The following is a 23,891-nucleotide window of genomic DNA, read 5'->3' as shown; positions in this document are numbered from 1 at the left end:
GGGAGGTGTTGGCATCCTGATCTTCTTTTTAGGGAGCTCTGGGGCTCCGAAACACAACATCAGGCACTTTGTTGCTCAGAAGGATAAATTTAAGGAGCTTCTAGCCATTTTTTTGTAATCAGAAATAACCATTTAGGGAGCCTTTGGTCTCAGAGGCACCCATTTAGGGAGCCTTTGGTCTCGGACACACCCATTTAGGGAGCTTTTGGTCTCAGACACACCCACTTGGGGAGCTTTTAGTCTGCGAAACATCCACTTCAGAAACTTCTGGTCTGAAAAACAGCCCCTAAGGGAGCTTTTGGGGTCTAAACCAGTGATCTAGGGAGGTTTTGGGGTCTAAACCACTGATGTATGAGGAGACAGTGGGGTAGCCCTGTATGTTAGGGAGTGCTTTGACTATGTAGAGCTTGACGATGGTGGTGATAGGGTTGAGTGTGTCTGGGTAAGAATCGGGGGGGAGGCCACCAAGGTAGGTGTCACGGTGGGAGTCTGTTATAGACCACCCAAGCACGATGAAGAGTTGGCTGACATATTCTATAAGCTGCTGGGAGAAGTCTCACGCTCGCTAGCCCTTCTTCTCGTGGCGGACTTCAACTCAGCAGATGTCTGCTGGAAATACAGCACAGCAGAGAGGAAACAGTCTCTCCTCCTCACCACCCGGGGGAAGGCGAGGCCTGAGGAAGGCCCTGGTTGCTGGGCTCAGCACGGGCGGTGTGACCGGGGGCAGAGCCCTGTCTCCTGCCAGGTGCCGGCCCGGCCGACGCCAGCGGCTCCCGTCACGCAGCTCGTGCCGCCCAGGGCTGTGGCTGGAGCGCAGGCAGACCCGCATTTTGGGAAAGACTTGCCAAGGCAGAGCAAATCCAGGGCAGCTCCCTCCTGTCCCCTCCCCTCCTGTCATGTCCTCTGCCTCCCCTCTGCCTCCCCTCCCTCCCTGAGCGGGCCCAGCCCCCAGGAGCGGACCGAGGGAGGGCAGAGCTGAGAGAACAGCTCCAGGTGAAATGGCCCTTCCTGAAGGCCGTGTCTGCACCGGCGCAGCATCCCGCCTGGCTGAGGCGTAGCTGCGGTCAGGGGATGAGATGCCATGGCCGGCGGGCTGGGTTGGGTGAGCGCAGCAGGACGAGGCCTGTGCCCCGACAGGGCCCTTCCCAGGGCGGCCTGACTCCTCTGGGAAGGGCCTGGACAGAAGCTTCTGGTGTTGGACTTTCTTGCTCTGAAGGTGCCCGAACTAAACCCCCAGAAAGCTACGGGATCATGACAGGCAGCTCTTCCTGCCCAAAATCACCCCCCTCCATCAGCGGGACCCAGCCCCGGGGTCTGTGGCAGCACGGGGGGCAGCAGGCGCAGGGCAGCTCCGTGAGGAGAGGCCCGGGCTGCCCCGGAGCCTTTCAGCTCACAAACACCCATGTAGGGATTTTTTGGACTCACAAACAGCAAATTAGGGAGGTTTAGGGATTCAAAGAAGACATTCATGGAGCTGTGGGATCAGACACAGCCTTGTAGGGAGATTTTGGGTTCACACACACCTGTTTAGGGAGATTTTGGGCCCAGACAGCGCCACTCAGGGAGCCGTTAGGCTAAGAAACAGACACTTAGGAACGTTTTGGGCTGAAAAACAGCCACTTAGGGAGCTTGTGGGGTCTAAACCACTGTTAGAGGGAGCTTTTGGGGTCTGAACAACTGATTTGTGGAGCTTTTGGGCTGAGAAACAGCCACTTAGGCAGTTTGGGGCTGAGAAACTGCCACATAAGGAGCTTTGGGGCCAAGAATCTGCCACTTCAAGTGATTTTGCAGTCAGAAACAGTGTTTTAGGTAGCAAATGGGCTCAGAAATGGGAATTTAGTTAGCCTTTGGGCTTCAGAGGACCCATTCATGGAGCCGTGGGATCAGAAACACCCATGTAGAGATTTTTTGGGTCAGAAATGGAAATTTAGGGAGCTTTTGAGCTCACACCCCCCCATTTTAGTCTGAGAAACAGCCACTTAGGGAACTTCTGGGCTGAGAAATAGCCACTAATGGAGCTTTTTGGGTCTAAACCACTGATTTATGGAGCTTCTGGGGTCTAAACAATTGCTTTATGGAGCTTTTGGGCTGAGAAATGGCCACTTAGGGAGCTTTTGGTTTCTAAACCACTGATTTAGGAAGCTTTTTGTGTCTGGAAAATACAGTTTGGGAGCTTTCGGGATCCAAAACACCGATTTAGAGAGCTTTGGGGCTCAGAAAGAGCAATTTAGTGAGCTTTTGGGCTTCACAATTTAGGGAGCTTTGGGCTCAGAAACAGCAATTCGGGGAGATTAGGACTAAACCGACTTCTTTAGGGAGCTTTTTTTTCTGAGAAACACCCATTTAGGGGTTTTTTTTTTGGCTCAGAAACAGCAATTTAGGGAGGTTTTGGGGTTCAAAGAAGCCATTCATTGAACTTTAGCGCTCAGAAACACCCATGTAGAGACTTTTTTTTGGGTCAGGAACAGCCAGCCACTTAGGGAACTTTTGGGCTGAAAAACAGCCACTTAGGGAGCTTTTGGGCTGAGAAACAGGCACTTAGGGAGCTGTGGGGCCAAGAAACTGCCACTTGAAGCCATTTTGCAGTCTGAAGCACTGATTTAGGTAACTCCTGGGCTCAGAAACAGCAATTTCGTGAGGTTTTGGGCTTCAGAAAACCCATTCAGGGAGCTTTGGGGTCAGAAACACTCAGTTTGGCAGCTTTTGGGATCCAAACCCACAGTTTAGGTAGCTTTGGGCTGAGGAATACCCACTTAGGGAGCTTTGGGGCTGAAATCCAAGAATTCAGGGACTTTCGGGGGCTCAGACACACCCATTTTGGGAGCTTTTGGGCTCAGACACACCCATTTGGGGAGGTTTTGCACTCAGAAGGACACATGTAAGGCGATTTTGAGCTCAGAAAAACCCAAGTGAGGAGCTCTTGGGCTCTGAAAAACCAATATGAGGAACTTTTGGGAGTCACAACAGCAATTGAGGGATCTGTGGGGCTGAAAGCCAGGAATTAAGGGAGCTTTGGACTCTAAAAACAGATATTTTGGCAGCTTTGGGTCTCAGAAGCAGGGATTTAGGGAGCTCTTGGGCTGAGCAACACTCACTTAGGGAGCTTTTGGGCCTCCAAAACACTTATTTAGGGAGCTTTGGGGCTCTGAAACAGTGTTTTGGTAGCTTTCGAGATCCAAACCTTTGATTTGGGTTGTGTTGCAGCTCAGACACAGCCATTTAAGGAGATCTGGCAGTCAAAACCACTTATATGGGGAGCTCTGGGTCTCAGAAACACTAACATAGGGCGCTTGGTTGCTCAGAAGCATAAATTTAGGGAGCTTTTGGGCTCAAAATCAGTAATTTAGCAAGGTTTATGTTGTGATCAGAAATAACCATTTAGGGAGCCTTTGGTCTCGGACACACCCATTTAGGGAGCTTTTGGTCTCAGACACACCCACTTGGGGAGCTTTTAGTGTGAGAAACATCCACCTCAGAAACTTCTGGGCTGAAAAACAGCCACTAAGGGAGCTTTTGGGGTCTAAACCAGTGATTTAGGGAGGCTTTGGGGTCTAAACCACTGATGTATGGGGAGACAGTGGGGTAGCCCTGTATGTTAGGGAGTGCTTTGACTATGTAGAGCTTGACGATGGTGGTGATAGGGTTGAGTGTGTCTGGGTAAGAATCGGGGGGGAGGCCACCAAGGCAGGTGTCACGGTGGGAGTCTGTTACAGGCACATTCTGGGCTCTGCCTTTCAGGACTGGAACTGGTGGTGACAGCCCTGTCCTGTCCCCCTCCAGAGGCAGGAGGAGATGATCATCCCTGGATGACCCCCCCCTACCCCCTGGGAGCCCTGGGCCATTTCCCTCTAATGATCAATAAACCCCTTCAGCAAAGCTATGCTCTGGGGGGCTGTGTGTCCCTGTCCATGTCCCCTCTCCTCTGCCAGTGCCCCGGGTCCTCTCTGGCTGCACCACCGCCATGAGCAGAGCGGCTGAGGGAGCCCGGATGCCTGGGGTGTCTCTGTAAAGGAGATCCCCTTCCCACCCACCACGTGGCCCCCGATCAGGGCAGATTAGGGCAAACAGGAGTGTCCCCCCAGGAGGCTGGGAGAGGCAAGGGGCAGACAGTGACAGCCCTTGGGGCACGCGGTGCTTTGGAGGCACAGCGGGAAACAGGTTCTTACCAGGGCTCCAGTGAGCACCATCCCCCACATTGCACAACGGGGTGTCGGGGCAGGAGAGGAGCACGGAGAGGCAGCCTGGAGCTCCCCGCTCTGGGAGGGGTGGTGGTTCCCTGCCCCATGGACTCAGCCCTCCTGGCTTCACAGGAGATTTCAGAGCCCCACGCTGGGCCCATGTGCCTTCCTGGACCCCCAGCCCCACACCCTTGTTGGGGGGCACCCCCCATCACAGACCAGGAAGGCAGGTCATGGGCTCCAGACACTGGATGGACCTCTCCCCGTGCCTCACCATGTGTGGCCCAGCTTTGTGGGACTTTGTGTTCATTATCTCTCGGCTGTGGTTTTGTCTCTCCAGGCAGGCACTGAATTACCAACTTTTACATTAGGAATTGTTCCCTCACCCTGCATTTTTTGTCACATTTTTCCCTGCATGTGATGATCTGAAAGGGTCTTTTCCAACCTCAATGATTCTCTATGATTTCATGTCTTCAGCAGGGTCGACTGCAGGGGAATATTTCCCAGGGGGCTGGGAGGACCTGAGAGTCTCCAGGGCAGCGGATCGCAAGCAGGGCTGATGGGCAGCATCATCCTGTGGCCTGTCCCTGGGCTGTGGGGTTGGGGCAGGAGCTGTCAGCTGGGAAACCAAAAAAGGGTTTCCCTTTTTTTGGAAGAAAAAAAGAAAAAGCGGAAGCCAGAACCCAAAATTTACCAAGGCACAGGCGTGACAGAACAAATATGGAGCCAAGGAGAAGAACCCAGCCTCTCTGCTCACAGTAATTGGTGGGCCATGGAGAAAGCACAGGCACCACTTCCAGGAAGTTCCGCCTGGACTCTGCAAGAGTGTGACCCAGGGGGACCCTGGCCTGGGAGGGATGCAGGAATCAATAGAGCTGTGTGAACCCGTGAGCGATGTGCAGGGGAAGGGGGAGCAGGAGGAATAAAGATGGGGATTGACAGAATCACAGAATCATTGAATACCAGGTTGGAAGGGACCTCAGGGATTCTCTGGTGCAAACTTTCCTTGCAAAAGCTCCGTCTAGACAAGATGTGCCAGCACCCCATCCAGGGTTCCTTTTGTTCCTGAAGCCATGAGAGCCCTCCACTTGCTTCTGATCCACAGAGATTCCAACAAGAGATCCTCGACCTCACTCACCTTGTGAGTCAGAAGCAGCTGCTTCACATTTCCAAGGTTATGGTGCTAAGCTTTCTATCTCTGCTGTAGGAGTGTCCACTTTGGGGATCTTTTGGAACAAAGAAGAAATAGGTGGAGTTCTGGAGTCCGTGTCTCTGGAACTGTTCAGACAGCTTCCATTGGAAGAAGTCTTTTTGCACTGAAGCCCACTAGCATTTTGACTAACATCTGGCATGGTTTGCTGATGCAACAGCTAAAAAAAAAAATGATGCCTTCAAGTAATTACAAAAGCAAAAAAAATACTGCCAGACGAGCCACATTATTATTATACCTTCTTTCTTTTCTGTCAGGTTTCTGCAGGCAAAAAATGGTGCAGATGTTTTCTTTAAACATGAGCTGCCTCAATCTTCATGCTTTTCTTTAGTATGCTTAGGTTATTAGCCTGCCTGTAAACTAATACGAAATTTAGTGTTGTAGCTCTTTTTTTTGTCATAATTGTGAATCACAGCACCACGGGATGTCCTGTACAGGACAAGCATCAGTACAGATATCAGTGCAAGTTGGAGGAAGTCACCCCACCTGGCCTGAAAGTCGGGCAAGAGTTGTGATGCATTTTCCTGGGCTTTTCTCATATGCCAAAGCACGAGCTAAAAAGGTTGGGTCTTCCTGCATTTACTCATGTTGTGTGAGCACAGCTCAGGCGGGTACCATGGATAAACTCTTCCTCAGTGCAAACCAACGTTTAAAGGAGACCACCGTTCAGAACTCTTTCTGCAAAAATACTGTCAATAGGCAACACCAACTTCTTTTAGAGCCTGATCCAGTTAATTCCCACTTGCAAAGTGCAGTAACAGACAACCGTTTTGGACAAGCGTATCTACAGGCAGTACATGGACATCTCCTGGCTTCACATCGGACTGTCCACTTCATGAAACACAGCTCCTTCGTGAGTGCGTTTACTATGATCTGCAGAACTGTTACTTCACATACGGTATATGGTGTATGACTGTAGTACACACACACTTCTGGTTCCAGATGGACTTCCTTTGACAAAGTGTCAAAATAGTCTGTTTTTAAAGCTCATCTTCTCTCTGTTGCTCTCTATAGAAAGAGCTGAGAGCTAATACCAGAGGGAAGCAGAACTCACTGTGCGAAGCTACTTCCATGAGAATAAAAAAAATGAAAGCCTACAAGCCTAGAGGAAAATACAGGCTTACCTCTGCCTGTGAATGACCGTATAGCGTACGTGAAATCAATGTTAATGCTTCCTGCATTTTTGGCTTTCTTAAAGACAGTGCCAAGAACCCACATTGTCACATAGCCTCTCCTAGCCGTTCCGCAGCACAGCTGTTTACTTCCAAGTGTAACGAGGTCTTGACCTAATTTGCCTTGCCTTGTTCATAGGCATTGTCAACTTCCCCGTCACAAGTAAAAATATTCATAATTAGTATTTCCCTTCTTATGATATCATTTCCGTAACAAATACAGAAGGAAAGCCTATGTTTAATAGCTCTGCATTACATCTAAATCAAAACAGCAACTTCCTACATCTTTTCCCTATTGCATTGTACAACCTGCGCTTGAGAAAGTTTGCACAAAACAAGAATGGCTTTTAGAGCTTGCTAGCATTCGCGATCTTTCCAGTGCGCAGAAGGCCACCATCTGCCTTTCGCTGCCCCATTCTCCCGACAGAGGCGATAACTGGAGAGTGACATCAAGGACAATGTCCGTTGGATCTATCGGATATTGCTAATATCCAATTCTTCTAGTCAACACTAGATATGTTTCAGTTGCCTGCATGTATTACTGAAAATTGGATCTCCCAACTTCAAAGGTGAGGAAAATGGCACTTGGAGAGTTTTACTGAAAGAGTGATTATGTCCAAAAGAATCTGTCCCCCTTTTGGAATTTAAGAGAAATGAATGAAAATCTTATTTCTCTCTCAAGTGTAGCAGACTGCCAGGCATATACCAAGAAGGGCTGTTAAGAGAGAAAGGAGCACACATGGCATGCTACCTCTTCATCCATCAGCCTTCTGTTGAAATGAGAAGTCTGTTGCAGGTTAATGTTTTGCCAAGTCTTGCTACGATTTGTCCACCACAGTGCACAGCTCCAACATATTTCTGTTCTGAGAGATCCTAATTTTATACAAGAAGTTAACTGAGGTGGATTTGTTCTGGCTTTTGTCACTTATTCGTAGCTTTACAAAGCTGCAAGCCATTTCTCTGGCATGCGCTGAGAGACAACGGGTAAGTTTACACAATTCCAGTTCAGGGAGTTGCCTTCAGCCATCAGGGCAGTGTAGGAGTGTTCCCTGTGAATGCATTTCTCCAACTCATGAGGTCAGCTTGTGTCATGGTTTTACCCCAACCAGCAACTGAGCACCACACAGCCGCTTGCTCACTCCCCCACAGCGGGATGGGGGAGAGAGTCGGAAGAGTCACAGTGAGAAAACCCGTGGGCTGAGATAAAGACAGTTCAATAAGTAAAGCAAAAGCCGTGTGCACAAGCAAAGCAAAGCAAGGAATTCATTCCTCACTTCCCATGGGCAGGCAGGTGTTCAGCCATCTCCGGGAAAGCAGGGCTCCATCACGCGTAACGGTGACTTGGGAAGACAAACGCCATCACTCCAAATGCCATCACCACCCCATCCTTCCCCTTCCCCAAGCCCTTTATAAGCTGAGCATGATGTCATATGGTATGGAATGTCTCTTAGGTCAGTTGGGGTCAGCTGTCCTGGCTGTGTCCCCTCCCAACTCCTTGTGCACCCCCAGCCATCCTGCTGGTGGGGCACTGTGAGGAGCAGGAAAGGCCTTGACACTATGTAAGCCCTGCTCAGCAACAACAAAAACATCTCTGTGTAACAAAAACATCTCTATGTTATCAACACTGTTTCCAGCACAAATCCCAAACATAGCCCCAGACTGGCTGCTGGGAAGACAATTAACCCTGTCTCAGCTGAAACCAGGACAGCTCATGATCCAGCCTCTGGTCCACAGCAGCAGCCAGACCGACCCTGACCGAGTGGAGATTTTCCAGCAGTGGCCAGAAGGGTGGTCGGGGCCTGGAGCACGTTATGTCCAAGGAGAGGCCGAGAGAGCTGCCCTGTTTTGAGAAATCCCTCAGAGCCAAACACTGGAGCCAGGGCCCGGGGGAGATGGTGGGATCTCAGCCAGTGGAGATATTCCAAATTTGTTGAGACAAGGCCCTGAGCACCTGATGTATCAGGAGCTGTTTGAGGAGGGGTTTGGACTAGAGCCCAATGAAATGATTGTCCTTTTTCAAATAGTCTTTCTGTGTGCCAGCCTTTCTGCAACACTGACAGCTCCCACCCAGCTGAAATCACTTTGGGAGATGATGGTTCCCCTTTTGTACCCAGAAGAACCATAGTGTGAGGACATCCCCCGAGGCTCACACGTGCAGCCAGCACAGCGTGAGGCACTCATCCCCAGGGAAGCATTCCTGGGCTGGTGCTCAGAACCTGCTGTGGGCTGAGGACCATCACAGCCCATCGCCAAGGGCAGCCTGTCCAGGATCTCCTGGGACTGTGCAGGCAGGCCATGGTGGCCAGCTCCAGCAGAGACACCCACAGCAGGTCCCGGCATGGGCTCAGAGCAGGGCACATGGAGACACCCAGCAGCCAGCGCAGAGGCACTGTGGCAATGCCTATAGGCTGACAGTGGTCTGAAGAGCGTGGGGCAAGAAGAGGAGACCTCCTCAGCTGGGCTGGCCAAGCCCTGCTGCCCAACATGGCCCCCCGGCCCTGCAGTGCAGGCACTAGATAGAGCAGGGTGCGTTCTTGGGGTGGGGAAACGTCTCCAGCAGCACAGTCCTCGTGGCAGCCCTCCATGCTTCCACCCGCAGCAGCCCTCCATTTGGCAGCCCCCCACCAGTACCTGCCCCTGCACAACCTCGGTCGTGTCCCATGCAGGTGTCAGCAGTCAGCCGTGCGGTGGGATCTGCAGGGTGTGGGACAGAAGAAAGACGGCACCGGGCTGGCCGTGCCCCAGGACAGACACTGAGCCCAGCAGGAGGACAGAGCTGGCCCCACAACCAAGGTCCCTCCCCAGGGCTGGGTGTATGGCCAGAGAGGGAAATGGACGATGCGTGGGGCGGTTTCTCCCACTTGCCCTGGGGCAGCTTCCCCAGCGTGTCCAGGGAACATGGCACAGAGCAGCTCCTCTCTCCTGCACCTGTGATGACTTGCTTCCTTCTCGAGGAGATCAGGCTCTGCTCCACAGGCCCACTGGAGCGGGTCCTCCCCCTGGATGGTCACAGAGCTCCGATAACGTCAGGCTGTTCCTGTCCTGGGCACTTTCCAGTCCAGCCCATCCCCTCCCCGGCTCTCCCCCACCTTCCCTGCCCTCTCCCCAGCGCAGCCCAGCAGAGCAGCCCAGTCTGGGCTGGCAGTCTGGGCTGCTGCAGAGCTCTGGGCACTCAGCCCACAGCCCCAGCCCCTCGGAAGGGCACAGCAGCTGCTGGGAGGCAGAGGGGGGGCTCAGCCTCCCCATCGGCCCCAGGCCTGCAGCTGGCCCCAAGTGCCAGCGCAGGCCACTCCCTCTCGGCCTCTCCTGCATTGACGCTGCAGGGGATCCCCAGCCCTGACCGCCTTTGCCCCACTCTGCCTCCCCGCCAGCCCTGCTCCCCAGGACACCAGCAGAGTCCTGGCCCTGCGGCTCCTCAGGCACCTCCTGCATCTCTCCACTCTCCTGCCCTGTGCCTGCTGCATCTTCACGGACTCCCACAGCACTGCAGAGTCTTTCTTTGCGGGTACCTGGAGTGAGTGCTCTGCCCTGGGGGGACTTCATCTCAGGGTCTTTCACCTTCTGAGTCTCCATTCACTTCCCACCCCACAGTAACTGCAGTGTCCCCATCCTCTCCTGACCACACCAGATTCCTTTCCACATAGATGGACCTCTGCCATCAGCCCCGTCATACCTGTGACAGCCTGAGGAAGGTGACTGGGAGCTCATGCACCATTTCCAGTGCCCCTGGACACCAAGACGAGAGCCTTCAACTAAGTGCTTGGTGTCTAACAGTGATACCATGAGATTATTTCCCCAAAGAGAAGGAGAAAACCAGGCGGAAGAGACTTGGAAAGTCCAATTCCTCTGGCTTGTTCTTAGCCACAACTGTATCAAGGAGAGCCCAGGCTGCAGGCACCTCCCTCAGGACATCCCCTTTTATTGCAGAGAGGCTATTAGGAAGGCAAAAGGTCACACATGGTTCTTCAAGGATCAGACACAACAGGACAGAGCCTCAAGAGAAGTGCTATGAATCCAAGCATTTACCTCTAAGTATGATTATCAGAGAAAAAAACAAAACCCGAGGAGATGCATAAAATATACCCTGGGCACTCTGCAGAGAAGGGGAGACAAATTACAGTTGGTGGTGCAAGGTCCATTGGATTAGTGTCCTCAGGGCCTCCTTGAGCTCCTGGTTCCTGATGCTGTAGATGAGGGGGTTCACTGCTGGAGGCACCACCGAGTACAGAACTGCCACCACCAGGTCCAGGGATGGGGAGGAGATGGAGGGGGGCTTCAGGTAGGCAAAAAATGAGGTGCTGATGAACAGGGAGGCGACAGCCAGGTGAGGGAGGCACGTGGAAAAGGCTTTGTGCCGTCCCTGCTCAGAGGGGATCCTCAGCATGGCCCTGAAGATCTGCACATTGGACAGCACAATGAAAACAAAACACCCAAACAAAGAAGAGGTGATTAGAGATGTAAAAGTCCAGGGTGAGAAGGTAGACTCGAGGCTCCTGAAAGAAAGGAACAAGGCCAAGAGCAGGACTTCAGGAGAGCAAACTATGGCCTGCTGGGAACTCTGCTTGGAAGAATCCCATGCGTATGGTCAGGCAGAGGGGAGGGGTGCCGAGAGCTGTTTGATGGTCAAGGATCTCCTCTTCAAGCTCCAGAATGGTCCACTCCAACATGCAGGGAGTCCAGCAAAGTTGGCAGGAGGTTGGCATGGATAAGAAAGGAGCTCCTGACTAAAACCAAGCATGAAGAGGAAGCACAGAGAAGGTGGAAGGTGGCTGCATTCCAGCCTCAGTGGTTCTGTGATTCTGTGCTGGAGAGAGCCATTTGTCTGTGCGTGTGTTTGTGTGGGGGGGATGAGGGGATCCCGGGTACAGCTTCTGGATAGATGGAGGGTCTAGAACCAGCTCCTGGAGGGGTCCAGATTGTACGTGTGTACACATACAATGTGCCCATTATATAGGTGCCCATTTCACACTAACAGATCCTAGCACACAAACAGCCCAATCCTCATTCACCCTTTCTTCACTGGCCCTGCATTAGCTTCCTTTTTACCCTCATCTGGTATTTTGGTGATGGCTGTCATGGTAATGCCTTCCTGGTTCATTAATTCCATTGAACTAGAACCTCTTTCTGTTATCTACAGCATCCTGGAACTCCTCCTGCTGTTACCTTGTGGGAGACACCACCATCAGGGTAAGCCACTTGCACACAAAAATTAAGGGCTGCCTAAAAGGAGTGTCAGTCCAGGGGGACCTTGTGAAACTCTGGGGCTTGGCCTGGGTTTGAGGAGGAGAAGGAGAAGTGGGCAGTCCTGCATCAGGAGGAAGAACAGCCCTATAGACCAGGGCTAGCTGTGACCTGACTGGCTGAGCTGTGATCCTGAGAAAATCCTGGGTCCTGCAGTGGCCCCCCACACACAGGTGTGTCCCAGGGTGTGGCTTCCCATTTTGGAGGAGCAGGGAGGCACTGGAGAGTGCCCAGAAGAGGTCTGCCAAGGTGGGGTGCAGGGCACATGCCCTGTGTGTGGAAGCTGAGGGACATGGGCTTCTTCAGCCCTTTGGCCCAGTGGTGGAGAGGCTCCGGGAAGTACAGGAGTAGCCATAGAGTGGTTGAAGTGTGGTTCCAGAGCTGGAGGAGCTTTTCTTCATAGTGGGAGACAGCATGGGAAAGAAATCACACCAGAAATGGAGGCTTGGGATGCTTAAAGTGGACACAAGGAGAAAGAAATGTCCCTCCGAGGGCAGCGCTGTGGTATAATCAGACCCCCCGAGGGAGCCTGGCTCAGTCCATGGCTTTGTGTTTCAAGGCATACCTCGCAGGGATGGAGAGACAGCAGTCAGGGGAATGAGTTGCTCAGGTCAGAGCAGGGTGGAGAAGCAGAGTGGATGTCTGCAGCATGCCGGGAACTAGGGACAGGTGTGGGACACTGTAGGACAGCCTGTGGTGGAGACAATCTAGGGCCATGCAAAGCTGAAACCCTGCAACAGATCTGAGGTCTTTGCCTCCTTGGCCATGGCTGTTGTCTCTGCCACTGATGCCAGTGAGGAAACACCCTTACAGCACTCGGGCCTCATGGCCTCCTCGTCCCCACCCCGGAGCCTGCCAGATGTCATTCCACAGCCTTGCTCCAGGCATTGCACATCCCCACACCCCACTGCCCCAGGAAGAGCCCTGCGCAACGTGTGAGGGACAGGATCTCCCTTTGCCAGGGGCTGGGGGTCAGGGCTTGTCCGTTTGGCTGGATGCAAAGATTCCAGATATCCTCAGCATCAGAGCCACCTTTACATTGTCTTGGCCTTCCTGCCATTCCTGCTTCCAGTTCTCTGCTCTAACGAGCCCCTGGGGAGGCTTTGTTGGTAATGGTTCTCAGGGGCACCCATTAACACTCTGAGAAACTTTGGAGATTGTGTCTGAGTTTGACTTCTTGACAGGTCTCTTCAGGTGCTGCTCCATGCCTGAGGTTCATGGACTCATCCCCAAACCCACCAGAGGGGTCATTAACATGCCACCTTGGGCTGGTCCTCTGCTGCTGAGCTGCTCCAGGCTCCCGGGACAGAGGGAGCTCATGGCAAGTGGGCTGTGCTGCAGAGGGACATCTCTGGCCAGGAGCAGCTCCTCTGCAGAGCGCAGCAGATGTGACACATCGAGGGTTACTCAGCCTCAGAGCCACCTTAACATTGCCTTTGCCTACCTGTCATCACTGCCTCTAGTCTTCTGCTCTAACCAGCCCCCAGGGTGGCTTTGTCAGTGATGGATCCCAGTGGGACCCATTAACACTCCCTGAAACTGTAGGCATTGCTTCTGACAGTGACTTCTTCTGTGGTTTCCTCAGGCTTCTCTCAGTGTCTTAGTTCCTGGTCTCAGCATCAAATACACCAGGGAGCTCATTAAAATGCACCAAGCCATGTCTCCTCCTGTTATTTTCTGCAAGTCTTCAAGACTTACACAACTAATTGGAGAGGTCTCCAGGGTGTATGTGAAGTCAAAGATTTCAAAGAATTCAGTGAGCCCTACAAAAAGGAGTATTTTTGATTTTTAAGAGCTTGGGTTTGGTTAGAGGTTTTTTTGTTGGGTTTTTGGGGATTTTGTTTGTTTGTTTGTTTGTTTGTTTGTTTTTAATTTACAGAAGAAGTTATAGTAGCATTCTCCAGTCCATATTGGGCAAGGGGGTCTCCTACTGAAGTCAGGATGGGTAGGAAGAGCTCCTCATTGAGGACAGGCACTGCATGGACAACCTTCCTCATCACCTCCCCAGCCCTGCCATCTCAGTCATGGGCCACCTGGGACTTGCATCACTTCTCCTCACATCACACTTCTCACCCAAGTCTGCAGCTGGAGGTTACAGCTCCTTTGCACCAACTCCCACCTGCTTTCCTTAGGGACCTGGCTGCACACAGGCACAGCTGCGTTGCTCTGCATGGCAAACACACAGAAGGAAAGCAGGGTGAAGTTTCATAAACAATAACCCACGCTCCTCAACTTCAAGCCAAGTCCAAGCTGCCTCCAATGAGGTTCACCATCCACAGGGAACAGCCCCACCAGAGATGTTTGAGAGAGAGAGATTGGACAGGATAGCTATAACCCCAGTGAAGGAGTTGGCTGAAGAGATAATTAGGCTGCTGAAAGTGGAGTCCATGCGACCTGGGAATGCACCAGAAAGAGAAACTCCTTGCTGTTCATGAACACCAGGAATGCATTTAGTCATGGGTGGCATTCAGCTTCCCTGATTCATAAAAATTCCATGTAGGAGCTTCAGGGTCCAGACCATGGCCTTTGAGGTGGATAAGGGAGGATGCCATGAGCTTTAGGTGTAATGGAGAGCTGAGGCAGTGCCTCCCAGCCTACCAGGCTGGAGGAGATGTTTTTCTTAGTTGTCTGTGCTGGTCACAGGAGGATTTGTACCCCATAAACATCTGTTCTCTCATCTGCTGATAAGATATTGGACAAGAGATTTAAGGATGATAAGATCATTGAGTTTCAGAGTAGATGTTGAGAAGTCTATAGAAAAACTCTCTAATCCAAGACAGGCCAGGTAAATGGTCAGACCTGGTTCCACAGGTCTTTGTCCACCTGGGTCTTGAAAACCTGCAAGGACAAAGGACTTTACAATCTCTCACGGTGATCAATGCTTGTTCCAATGCTTGGCTAGCCTCATGGTGAAAAAGGTGAGATCCCCCTTGCTTTGAGGTGTCTCTCAGCCATCCCTTCTCCAGGCTGAAGGAGCCCAGCTTCATCAGCCTTTCCTCACAGAGACACTGATCCAGCCCCCTGACCATCTCAAGGCCCTTCACTAAACCCACTCCAGATGGTCAACACCTTTCCATTCTTGGGGTTCCCAAAAGTGGACACAGTGTTCTGGATGTGGACTAGAAACTTTCCACATAGAGAGGGTAAATCCCTACCCTCCATCTCCTGGCCATGCTGCTGGTCCTACAGCCCAGGGCACTGCTGTCCTCCCTTGCTGCCAGGGCACACGGCTGCCTCCTGTCCAGCTCCCTGCCCACCAAGACCTTTCCCACAGAGCTGCTCCCCAGCCAGGCAGTCCCCAGCCTGTGCCATTGCCAGCGTGAGTCCCCTGCAGGGGCAGAACCTGGCACTTGTCCTTGGGGGGTTTCATGAGGTTCCTCTCAATACCTGCTCTCCTCCTCCTTCAGCCCTTTCACTGAGCAGAGGCCTGGCAGAACTTTTGAGCACAGTCTAAGGCAAGGAAGGCGTTGAGTCACTCAGCCCCACCTGTGTCTGCTGTTACGACCCCCCTCATCATTCAGCAGCATGTTCCTTGTTCAGCCTTTTACTTCAAACACAGTGGCTGAAGCTCTTCATTTTGCTCTTGATGGTGCCTGCAGCCCCCATCAGCTCCAGCCGAGCTCTGGCTTTCCTAAACACATGCCCACACACTCAGGTCATCTTTCTAAATTCCTCCTTCATAGCCTGTCCCGGCTTCCACCTCCTCATCGTTGTGTTGTGGCTCCCATCCGTGACCCATCCCTGCCCCTGTGCAGCCCCACTGCCCCACACATGCCCCCAGGGCCCCCATCATCAGACACTGCACAGGACAGGGTGTGTTTAGGGCGGGGATGTGTCCTCCACCACAAGTGCCCATGCCAGACCTCAGTGTCCATCCTCAGCAGCCCTCCTTCTTCTGCAGCCAAGCAGTGCCCAGCCCCAGCCAAGCCCCAGCTATGTCCCATGCACGGGTTCCCAGACAGCCCTGCTCGGGGCTCTGCCAAGGTCTGGGCAAGGCAGGAGGCTGGGGCAGGGCTGGCTGTTTCCCCAACACAGGCACCAAGACCAACAGCAGGAAGGAGATGGCCACAGAGCCCAACCACCAAGAACTGGGGGAGTGACCAGGGCTGGAAATGGCTGATGGGAGAGGCTGGGGGGTGATGAATGCCCTGGGGCACCTTCTCGCTCTCTCCATGCCACCAAGAGTCCCGGCCAGGGGACAGAAGAGCCTGCTGCCAGTGGGTGCCTGCAGAAAGAGGTTTCCCTTTCTCATTGATTCCTCCTTTCAGGCACAGAAATGCTCCTTTGATCTCCTCCAGAGTCATCCCTGCTCTGCAGAGAGCCTTTCCCCAGGTGAGCGTGTCTGTGCTGGCCTGGCCGGCCGTTCCTGGTTCCCTCCCCATGCTCCCTGCAGGGCCCCAAGCTGGTGGGGCTGCTCTGCAGAGCGAGGGGGCTGTGGTGCCCCGGGGCCATGGGGTGACCCTGCACTGGCCATGCTGGTCAGGGTGGGAAGCAGAGCCAGCCAGAGGGGATCACAGCTGCTGAGCCCCTTTCCATCTTCCCTGATGGCTCAGAAGACAAGGACAGTGCTTGGCAGGACCATGGTGTGTCTCCAGTGGCACAAAGGGCAGGGGAGGGCTGCACTAGGTCCAGCCCACAGGGTTTCCATGATGGTGTGATGAACCACTGTCTAGACTTATGTCCCTTTGCCTTCTGGCTCCTCACAGCCTCTCCTGCCATTGCAGAGCCCTCGTTAGCCCATGGTCTCCTCAGGTTTGCCTTCTCCTCTGGGACACTCCTCCTTGGATTGTCACTCATTTTATGAGGTGCCACTCTCTGCCACCTCCGACTCACACACTATTCCTGGAGATCCCCTCACTTCTCCTGGCAGATCTCCATTCTTCTCCAGGATGACATCTGCCATCAGCCCCACTGCAGGTGGGACAGCACCAGGTAGATAAGCCAAAGACCAGTTCTTGTCTGAATGGACATGTGCAACCAAGAAGGAAGGTCTTCATCCAGCCCTTGCTCCCTAACAGATCCCCCTGGGACTCTGAGCTTGTCCCCCTGAATCCATCAAGAACCCCAAAGAGCAAAAGTCCTTTGGAGGGAGCAGCTTCTTGGGTGTATTCCTGACAGCAGCTTTGGAAGGGGTGTCCAGCCTTCTGGCCCTGCCCTGAGGAGCCCTTCTGGTTATGGTGGTGCTAGCAGAGAGGCCAGCTCTGGCACGCTGCTCCACATGGCCTGCTCCTGCCTTCAGGCACAGGGATGCCACTGTAGAGACAGCAGGACTGTCACAAGTTACACGAGACCTTGGGGGTAACAGCAATGCCAGGACACAGCAGGACAGTGTGGAAGGGAGGAGAGAGCAGCCCTGTCCAGGCCGCGTCCTGCTGCTGGCCTTGGCCATGGCTCCAGGGCAGCAGCAGCCCCGACGTGAAGGCAGCGGACAGGGAGTGCCCGCTGAGGCAGCGAGGGGCAGCCCCAAGGGCAACCCAGGCTGCTGCTCCATGGGGCAGCTGGGCATTTGGCTCCTGAACCCTCCTGCATGCTGGGGCTGCTCCTCCAGCTCCAGAGGAGATGTGCACAGATGGGAGCTGAGAGAATTCCCACTGCTTTCTCCATGGAGTTTATCTAGACAGGCAGCCTGGACCCATATGTACATGAGGTGTTTGGGTCAAGTAAAAAGAGGTAACAGGCAAAGAATACTAATATCACAGGTATAAAATAAACAAAAATCCTAAGGAGAAAAGAAGAACACAAAAAAATACAGACCCATATGAAGAAAAGCTACTCCTGGCTCTTCCTGAAATACAGAGGGAGCCCTGGTGGGATAATGGGGGTCTTCTTGATCTGAAGTAGATTGTATTCAAATAGTTTCCACAGGGCATCTATGATTTCCTGGTTCCTCATGCTGTAGATGAGGGGGTTCACTGCTGGAGGAACCACCGAGTACAGAACAGTCACCACCAGGTCCAGGGATGGGGAGGAGATGGAGGGGGGTTTCAGGTAGGAAAATATGGCAGTGCTGATAAACAGGGAGACCACGGCCAGGTGAGGGAGGCACATGGAAAAGGCTTTGTGCCGTCCCTGCTCAGAGGGGATCCTCAACACAGCCCTGAAGATCTGCACATAGGACAGCACAATGAAAACAAAACAGCCAAAACCTAAAAAACAGCTTAAAATAAGAAGCCCAACTTCCCTGAGGTAGGTGTCTGAGCAGGAGAGCTTGAGGATCTGGGGAACGTCACAGAAGAACTGTTCTACAGTATTACCATGGCAGAGTGGTATAGAAAATGTATTGGCCGTGTGCAGCACAGCATTGAGAAACCCACTGCCCCAGGCAGCTGCTGCCATGTGGACACAAGCTCTGCTGCCCAGGAGGGTCCCGTAGTGCAGGGGTTGGCAGATGGCAACGTAGCGGTCATAGGCCATGACAGTGAGAAGGGCGTACTCAGCTCCAAGCAAGAAGAAAAATAGAAATACTTGAGCAGCACATCCTGCACAGGAGATGGACCTGTTGTCTGAGAGTGAGTTGGCCATCACTTTAGGGACCGTGATAGAGATGGTACCAAGGTCGAGGAGGGAGAGGTTGAGGAGGAAGAAGTACATGGGGGTGTGGAGGTGGTGGTCGCAGGCTATGGCAGTGATGATGAGGCCATTGGCCAGGAGAGCAGCCAGGTAGATGCCCAGGAAGAGCCAGAAGTGCAAGAGCTGCAGCTCCCGTGTGTCTGCGAATGCCAGGAGGAGGAACTCAGTGATGGAGCTGCCGTTGGACATCTGCTGTTTCTTCGCATGGGGGCCAGTTCTAATAACGAAAGGACAGGGAAAAGTTAGGACAGAATCCACTGAGCAAAACCACTCTCTTTTTCATAGAAACACCCCCCAGTTGAAATACATTTCCTTTCTCTGGTTTGTGCTGGCTGAGTGTGTTGTGAGGAGCTGAGGAGTCAGCTGTGCTGAGCTGTAGTGGGTACATGGAGCTGGTTTGTGACAGCTCCAATATTCAAAACCCATGTCAGATGCAATCCACATTTACTGGAAAAATTCAATCTCTGATCTCACAACTCAGAAGAGTGTGGGCTGCAGAAGAGAGGCTTAGCATGCTAATATAAGTGTTTTCTGTGTTTTCATTTTCCACAATCACATCTGGGAATATTCTTCTGAGGGTTAGAAATGCTCATTTCAGAATGGAAAATGGGAAGAGTTTTGAGACAGGACAGGCAAAAAGGCTCAGCTCTTTGTAGCTTAGTGCAGAGTCAGGAGAGATGCAGTGTCCATTAGACTGTCACCCAGCTGCCCTGCACTGTTGCTTCTGCTGCCTTGAAGATGATGACAAACAGAAATTACTTTTAAATAATACCCCCAAAAAGACACTAACAAGAGCAGGGGAGTCATGATTCAAAGGGCAGATCTGCAAACTCTTCTCTTTCCCAGCCCAGAGGTGGAGTTGTGATGGAGAGAGAAGGACACAGCCCCTCTCAGAGAGAAACAAAGGCCTCTGAGAGGAGAGAACTGACCTCCAAGGGAAAGCTCAGCACTCCCTGGGATCCTACAGCACAGCTGTGCTCTTCTGGGGCAGCTCCCAAGCCCAGCAGCACAGGCAAAGCAGACAGTCCGATGTCCTGAAGATGGGATGTCCTAAAGGCAGAGTCAGCTCATTGCTCAGCAGACAACGCCCAGCAGACATCTAGAGTGAGGGACCACAAGAGAGCAGCCTGAAGGCAGCCTAGCCCAGGGCTTGGCTGCAGTTTCCTCCCACTCCCTGCCCATGTCTCTGCTGCCTGGAGCTGTCCTTGCCAGGAGCTGGTGCTCTGCCCACACCTCTCCTCCCCGTCCCTGCTCACAGAGCCCATCCCACCCTCTGTGTGCTCAGCTCTGCCCTGCAGACCCCTCCTGGCACCAGGGCACTGCCCAAGGGGATCCCAATGCTCCTTGAGAAGTACCATGGCAAATGTCCCAGGGGCAATCTCAAGCTGTAATCAGCCCTCACAAACAAAGCACCCTCTCAAGAGCAGAAGGACCCTGCCCTGCCCTTCCAGGGGGTCGCTCCTTCCACCCACAGCTTCTCCCTGCAGTGCCCTGGGCAGCTCCGCGGGCAGGCTGAGGGCTGACCATGGCAGAAGGCAGGGTCCCTGCCCCGGCACACAGCCCCTGGGCTGCAGGGACCCTGCTCTGCAGGACACAACTGGGCACCCCTGCCTGCACACCTGCATTCCCAGCCACTCAAACTTGCCTCTGCACAGGGAGTCCACCTGGCAGATCCCAGCAGCTGTGGGCTCTGCCAGCTTGAGGAGATGCCTCCAGGAACCGCATCGGCATTGCCCTGCACCCAGAGACTTACCGTGTCAAGGGCTCTGAAGATTTCTCCTTCCCTGAGCTCTCAGCAAGCCTCCCATTTCCAACTGCCTTTAAGCTCTCTCTGCCTCGCTGTTCTCCCCTCGGTGCCTGCAGGCAGAGCCCTCAGCCCTGCTGGGCTCTGCAGAGGAGCTGCTCCTGGCCAGAGATGTCTCTCTGCAGCACAGCCCACTTGCCATGAGCTCCCTCCGTCCCAGGAGACCAGAAGCAGAGGCCCAGCCCAAGGCGGCATGTTAATGACCCCTCTGGTGGGTTTGGGGATGAGTCCATGAAGCTCAGACCCTGAGAGGAAGCTGATGAAACCTCTCCAGAAGTCACAGTGCGATGCAAACTCCACAGTTTCTTGGAGCATTAATGGGTCCCCCTGAGGGCCATCCCTGACAAAGCAACTCTGGGGCTGGTTAGAGCAGGCAAGTGGAGGCAGTGATGACAGGTAGGCAAAGGCAATGGCAAGGTGGCTCTGATGCTGAGTAATCCTGGGTGTGTTTGATCAAGCCAAAGGGCCAAGCCCTGACCCCCAGCCCCTGGGAGGGGAGACCCTGTCCCTCACACACAGGGCTCAGGGCTCTTCCTGGGCCAGAGTGATGTGGGGATGTGCAATGCCTAGAGCAGGACTACCACACACTCTTTCTCAGGCTCACAGGTTGTGACAAGGGGGCAATGAAGTCCTGGTGCTCTAATGAGAAGATGTCTCCTCACAGGCATCACCTGCAGAGAGAACAGCCACAGCCCAGCAGACCAAGACCTTGGCTGTGTTGGGGGCTTTCAGCCTTGCCACTGCCCCCAGATGTCTCCACCACAGCATGTCCTACGGTGTCCCACACCTGCACCTCTTTCCCTGCAGGCTCTTGACACCCAGCCTGCTTTCCAACTTGGGTCTCACCTGAGCGTCTTCCCACCCTTACTGATATCTCTCCATCCTCACAGACTGTTCATTGAAATGCAAAGCTCTGACTGATCCAGACTCTTGCTGGGTGGCCTCTTGTACCACAGAACTGCACTTGCAGGGACATTTCTTTCTCCTCGTGTCCCATCTCAACCTCCCAAGATGCACTTGGTGGCATCTTCTCTTTCTCATGATGTTTCCCAGTTTTCAGAAAATCTCCACCATCTCTGAAACCACCTTTCAAGCAGTCTCAGGCTACTCCTAGACTGCCCTGAGCCTCTCCAACACTGGGCAAAGGGGCCAAAGAAGCCCAGGTCTCTCAGCCCCTCTACACAGCCCATCTGCTTAAGGCCCCAAACTCCACCTGGCCACATCTCCTCTGGCCACTCTCCAGCTCCTCCCAGCTCCAGCAAAAGAGGGAGCCGAGAACTGGGACAAAGCCATGTGTGGGGGTCCCTACCAGTGCGGTGTCAAGGGCCAGAAGAACTGCCCTGCTCTGGGTGACCATGCTCATCCTAATGCAGCCCCGTATGCAAGTGGCCTTCCTCACAGTGAGCAGAAACCCCTGGCTCGTCTGGTGTCCCTTGCAGTTGCCAGGCCCTTCTCCTCCTCAGAGTCCCTCCTCAGCACAGCAGGTCCCAGCTGGCCCTCATGTACACGTTGGTTCTTCTCCCTGAGGCCAGACTGGCCAATTCTCCTTGTCAACGTCACGAGGTTTCTTTTGGCCAAATTCCGGAGTTTCTCCAGGTCTCTCTCACAAGAGAACAGCATGAGGAGTTGCAGATCTCTACAGACCCAGGTAGGAATTGCCATGAAGAGAGTCTGCAAAACACCAAAGGAGGGTGCAAAGCAAACCAAACCAGGGTCAGTGGAGAAAGGAGAAAGGAGGGTGGGGCTGTTTGTACGCATGGTGATATTAGAGGAAAATGTATAGCTGTGTAGACACACAGACAACATGGATCCCTCCAGGAGCTGGTCTTAGACCTTCCGTCTATAGAGGAGCTGGCCCCAGGATCACCTCAGCTCCCCAGTTCCCCCATGTACAGACAGACACTCACGTACAAATGTCTCTCTCCAGCCCAGCAGCACAGCACCATTGAGGCTGGAAGGCAGCCACCTTCCACCTTCTCTGTGCTTCCTCTGCATGCCTGGTTTTTGTCAGGAGCTCCTTTCTCATCCATGCCTTCCTCTGGCCACCTTTTCTTGACTTTCTGCATTAGGCGCATCAAACATCTCTCTGCACCTCTCTTCTCTGCTGGGCCTTATCCCATGGGATTCTTTGAAGCATGGCGGCCAGGAGGTCAGCTTCTGCTCTCCTCAAGTCCTGCTCTTGGCCTTCTTCCCTTCTCTCAGGATCCTACACTCTACTTTCTCACCCCTGAGTGTTACATCTCTGACCAGCTCTTCCTTCTTTGTAAGCATGAAGTCCTGCAGGACATCTCATCTCTTCTTTTCTCCACTCTGCTCCCACCAGCGAGTAGCTTTGTGGGCAGCAAGGGAACTTGCTAAAACTCTGGTGTGAACAGGAGTCAAATGGACAGTGACCTGTGGATAAGTTCACACTGGAGGTACATCAGCTGAGGTGATGGTTGCCTTTGGAAAAGCCCCTGCCAGAACATGTACACACCAGTGACTGCACACCCAATAATCCAAAGCCCCTTTGACCTTTAATGGCTTGAGTGATTATAGCCCTGTTCTGCAGTTGGAGTAGATGGTCCCTTCCAGCTTGAACTCAACTCTTCTCTTCTCTTCTCTTCTCTTCTCTTCTCTTCTCTTCTCTTCTCTTCTCTTAAGGTATTTCCTCCCTGTTTCAAATCTTTCACTTTTTCATAATCTTCTGAGATTCTTTCTGTTATACGCAATCTGTATTCACCCTCTCACTAGACAGAACAGGAATGACAATAAAAATTCTCCACCAGTTCTACCTGCCAAGGAACTAACTGTGATTACAACACTGAATTTACCCCACTCTGTTCTGTCACTGGAGTACAAAAACTTACCTGGGACAGATGGCATCACTTCCCTCCACATCACTTAAAGCTCTGCTCATCTGTTGTTTAAGTCTAAACTGGTGTTGGGGGGGGTTGTTTGTTTGTTTGTTTCTTTTTCCTTCATAAAAGGAGATTTTGACCAGCTTTCTGAATGTCTCCTTCTGTTAGAATCATCATAGAATCATCACAGAATGGCTTGGGTTTGGAAGGGACCTCAAAGGTCATCTAGTTCCAGCCCCTCTGCCATGGCCAGGGATACCCTCCACTAGACCAGGCTGCCCAAAGCTCCATCCAACCTGGCCTTCAAACCATCCAGGGATGGGGCATCCACAGCTTCTCTGGGCAACCTGTTCCAGTGCCTCACCACCCTCACAATGAAGAATTTCTTCCAAACATCTAGTGTGAATCTACCCTCTTTTAGCTTAAACCCAATTCCCCTTTGTCCTATCACGACACTCCCGGATAAACAGTCCCTCTCCAGCTTTCCTGTAGGCCCCATTCAGGTACTGGAAGACCTAGAAAGAATTAGGTCTCCCCAGAACCTTCTCTTCTCTATACTAAACAAACCCAACTCTCTCAGTATGTCTTCACAGGAGAGGTGCTCCAGCCCTCTGATCATCTTCCTGGCCTCCTCTGGACTCACACCAACAGCTCCATGTCTTTCTTGTACTGGGGACCCCAGAGCTGGACGCAGTCCTGCAGGTGGGGTCTCATGAGAGCAGAGAAGAGTGACAGAGTCCCCTCCCTTGACCTGCTGGTCACGCTGCATTTGATGCAGCCCAGGACATGGTTGGCTTTCTGGGCTGCAGGCGCTCATTGCCGGCTCATGTTGAGCTTCTCATCACCAACACGCCCAAGGCTCAGGGCTCTCCCAAG

The 23,891-nt window shown here is 53.0% G+C and overlaps 1 protein-coding gene across 1 annotated transcript; it reads right to left on the bottom strand.

The window, feature by feature from the left end:
- Nucleotides 1-15,181: 15,181 nt before the first annotated feature.
- Nucleotides 15,182-18,560, bottom strand: LOC129200102 (olfactory receptor 14A16-like). Its single transcript, XM_054811356.1, has 2 exons — nucleotides 17,596-18,560; nucleotides 15,182-15,251 (listed from the first exon to the last, which is right to left on the bottom strand). The coding sequence occupies exons 1-2, from the start codon at nucleotides 18,558-18,560 to the stop codon at nucleotides 15,182-15,184; spliced, it is 1,035 nt and encodes a 344-aa protein (XP_054667331.1).
- Between the last annotated feature and the right edge of the window lie 5,331 nt (nucleotides 18,561-23,891).

Source organism: Grus americana (assembly GCF_028858705.1).
Source record: "Grus americana isolate bGruAme1 chromosome 27 unlocalized genomic scaffold, bGruAme1.mat SUPER_27_unloc_6, whole genome shotgun sequence".
Taxonomy (NCBI): Eukaryota; Metazoa; Chordata; class Aves; order Gruiformes; family Gruidae; genus Grus; species Grus americana.
This window is presented reverse-complemented; position numbering and strand designations above follow the sequence as displayed.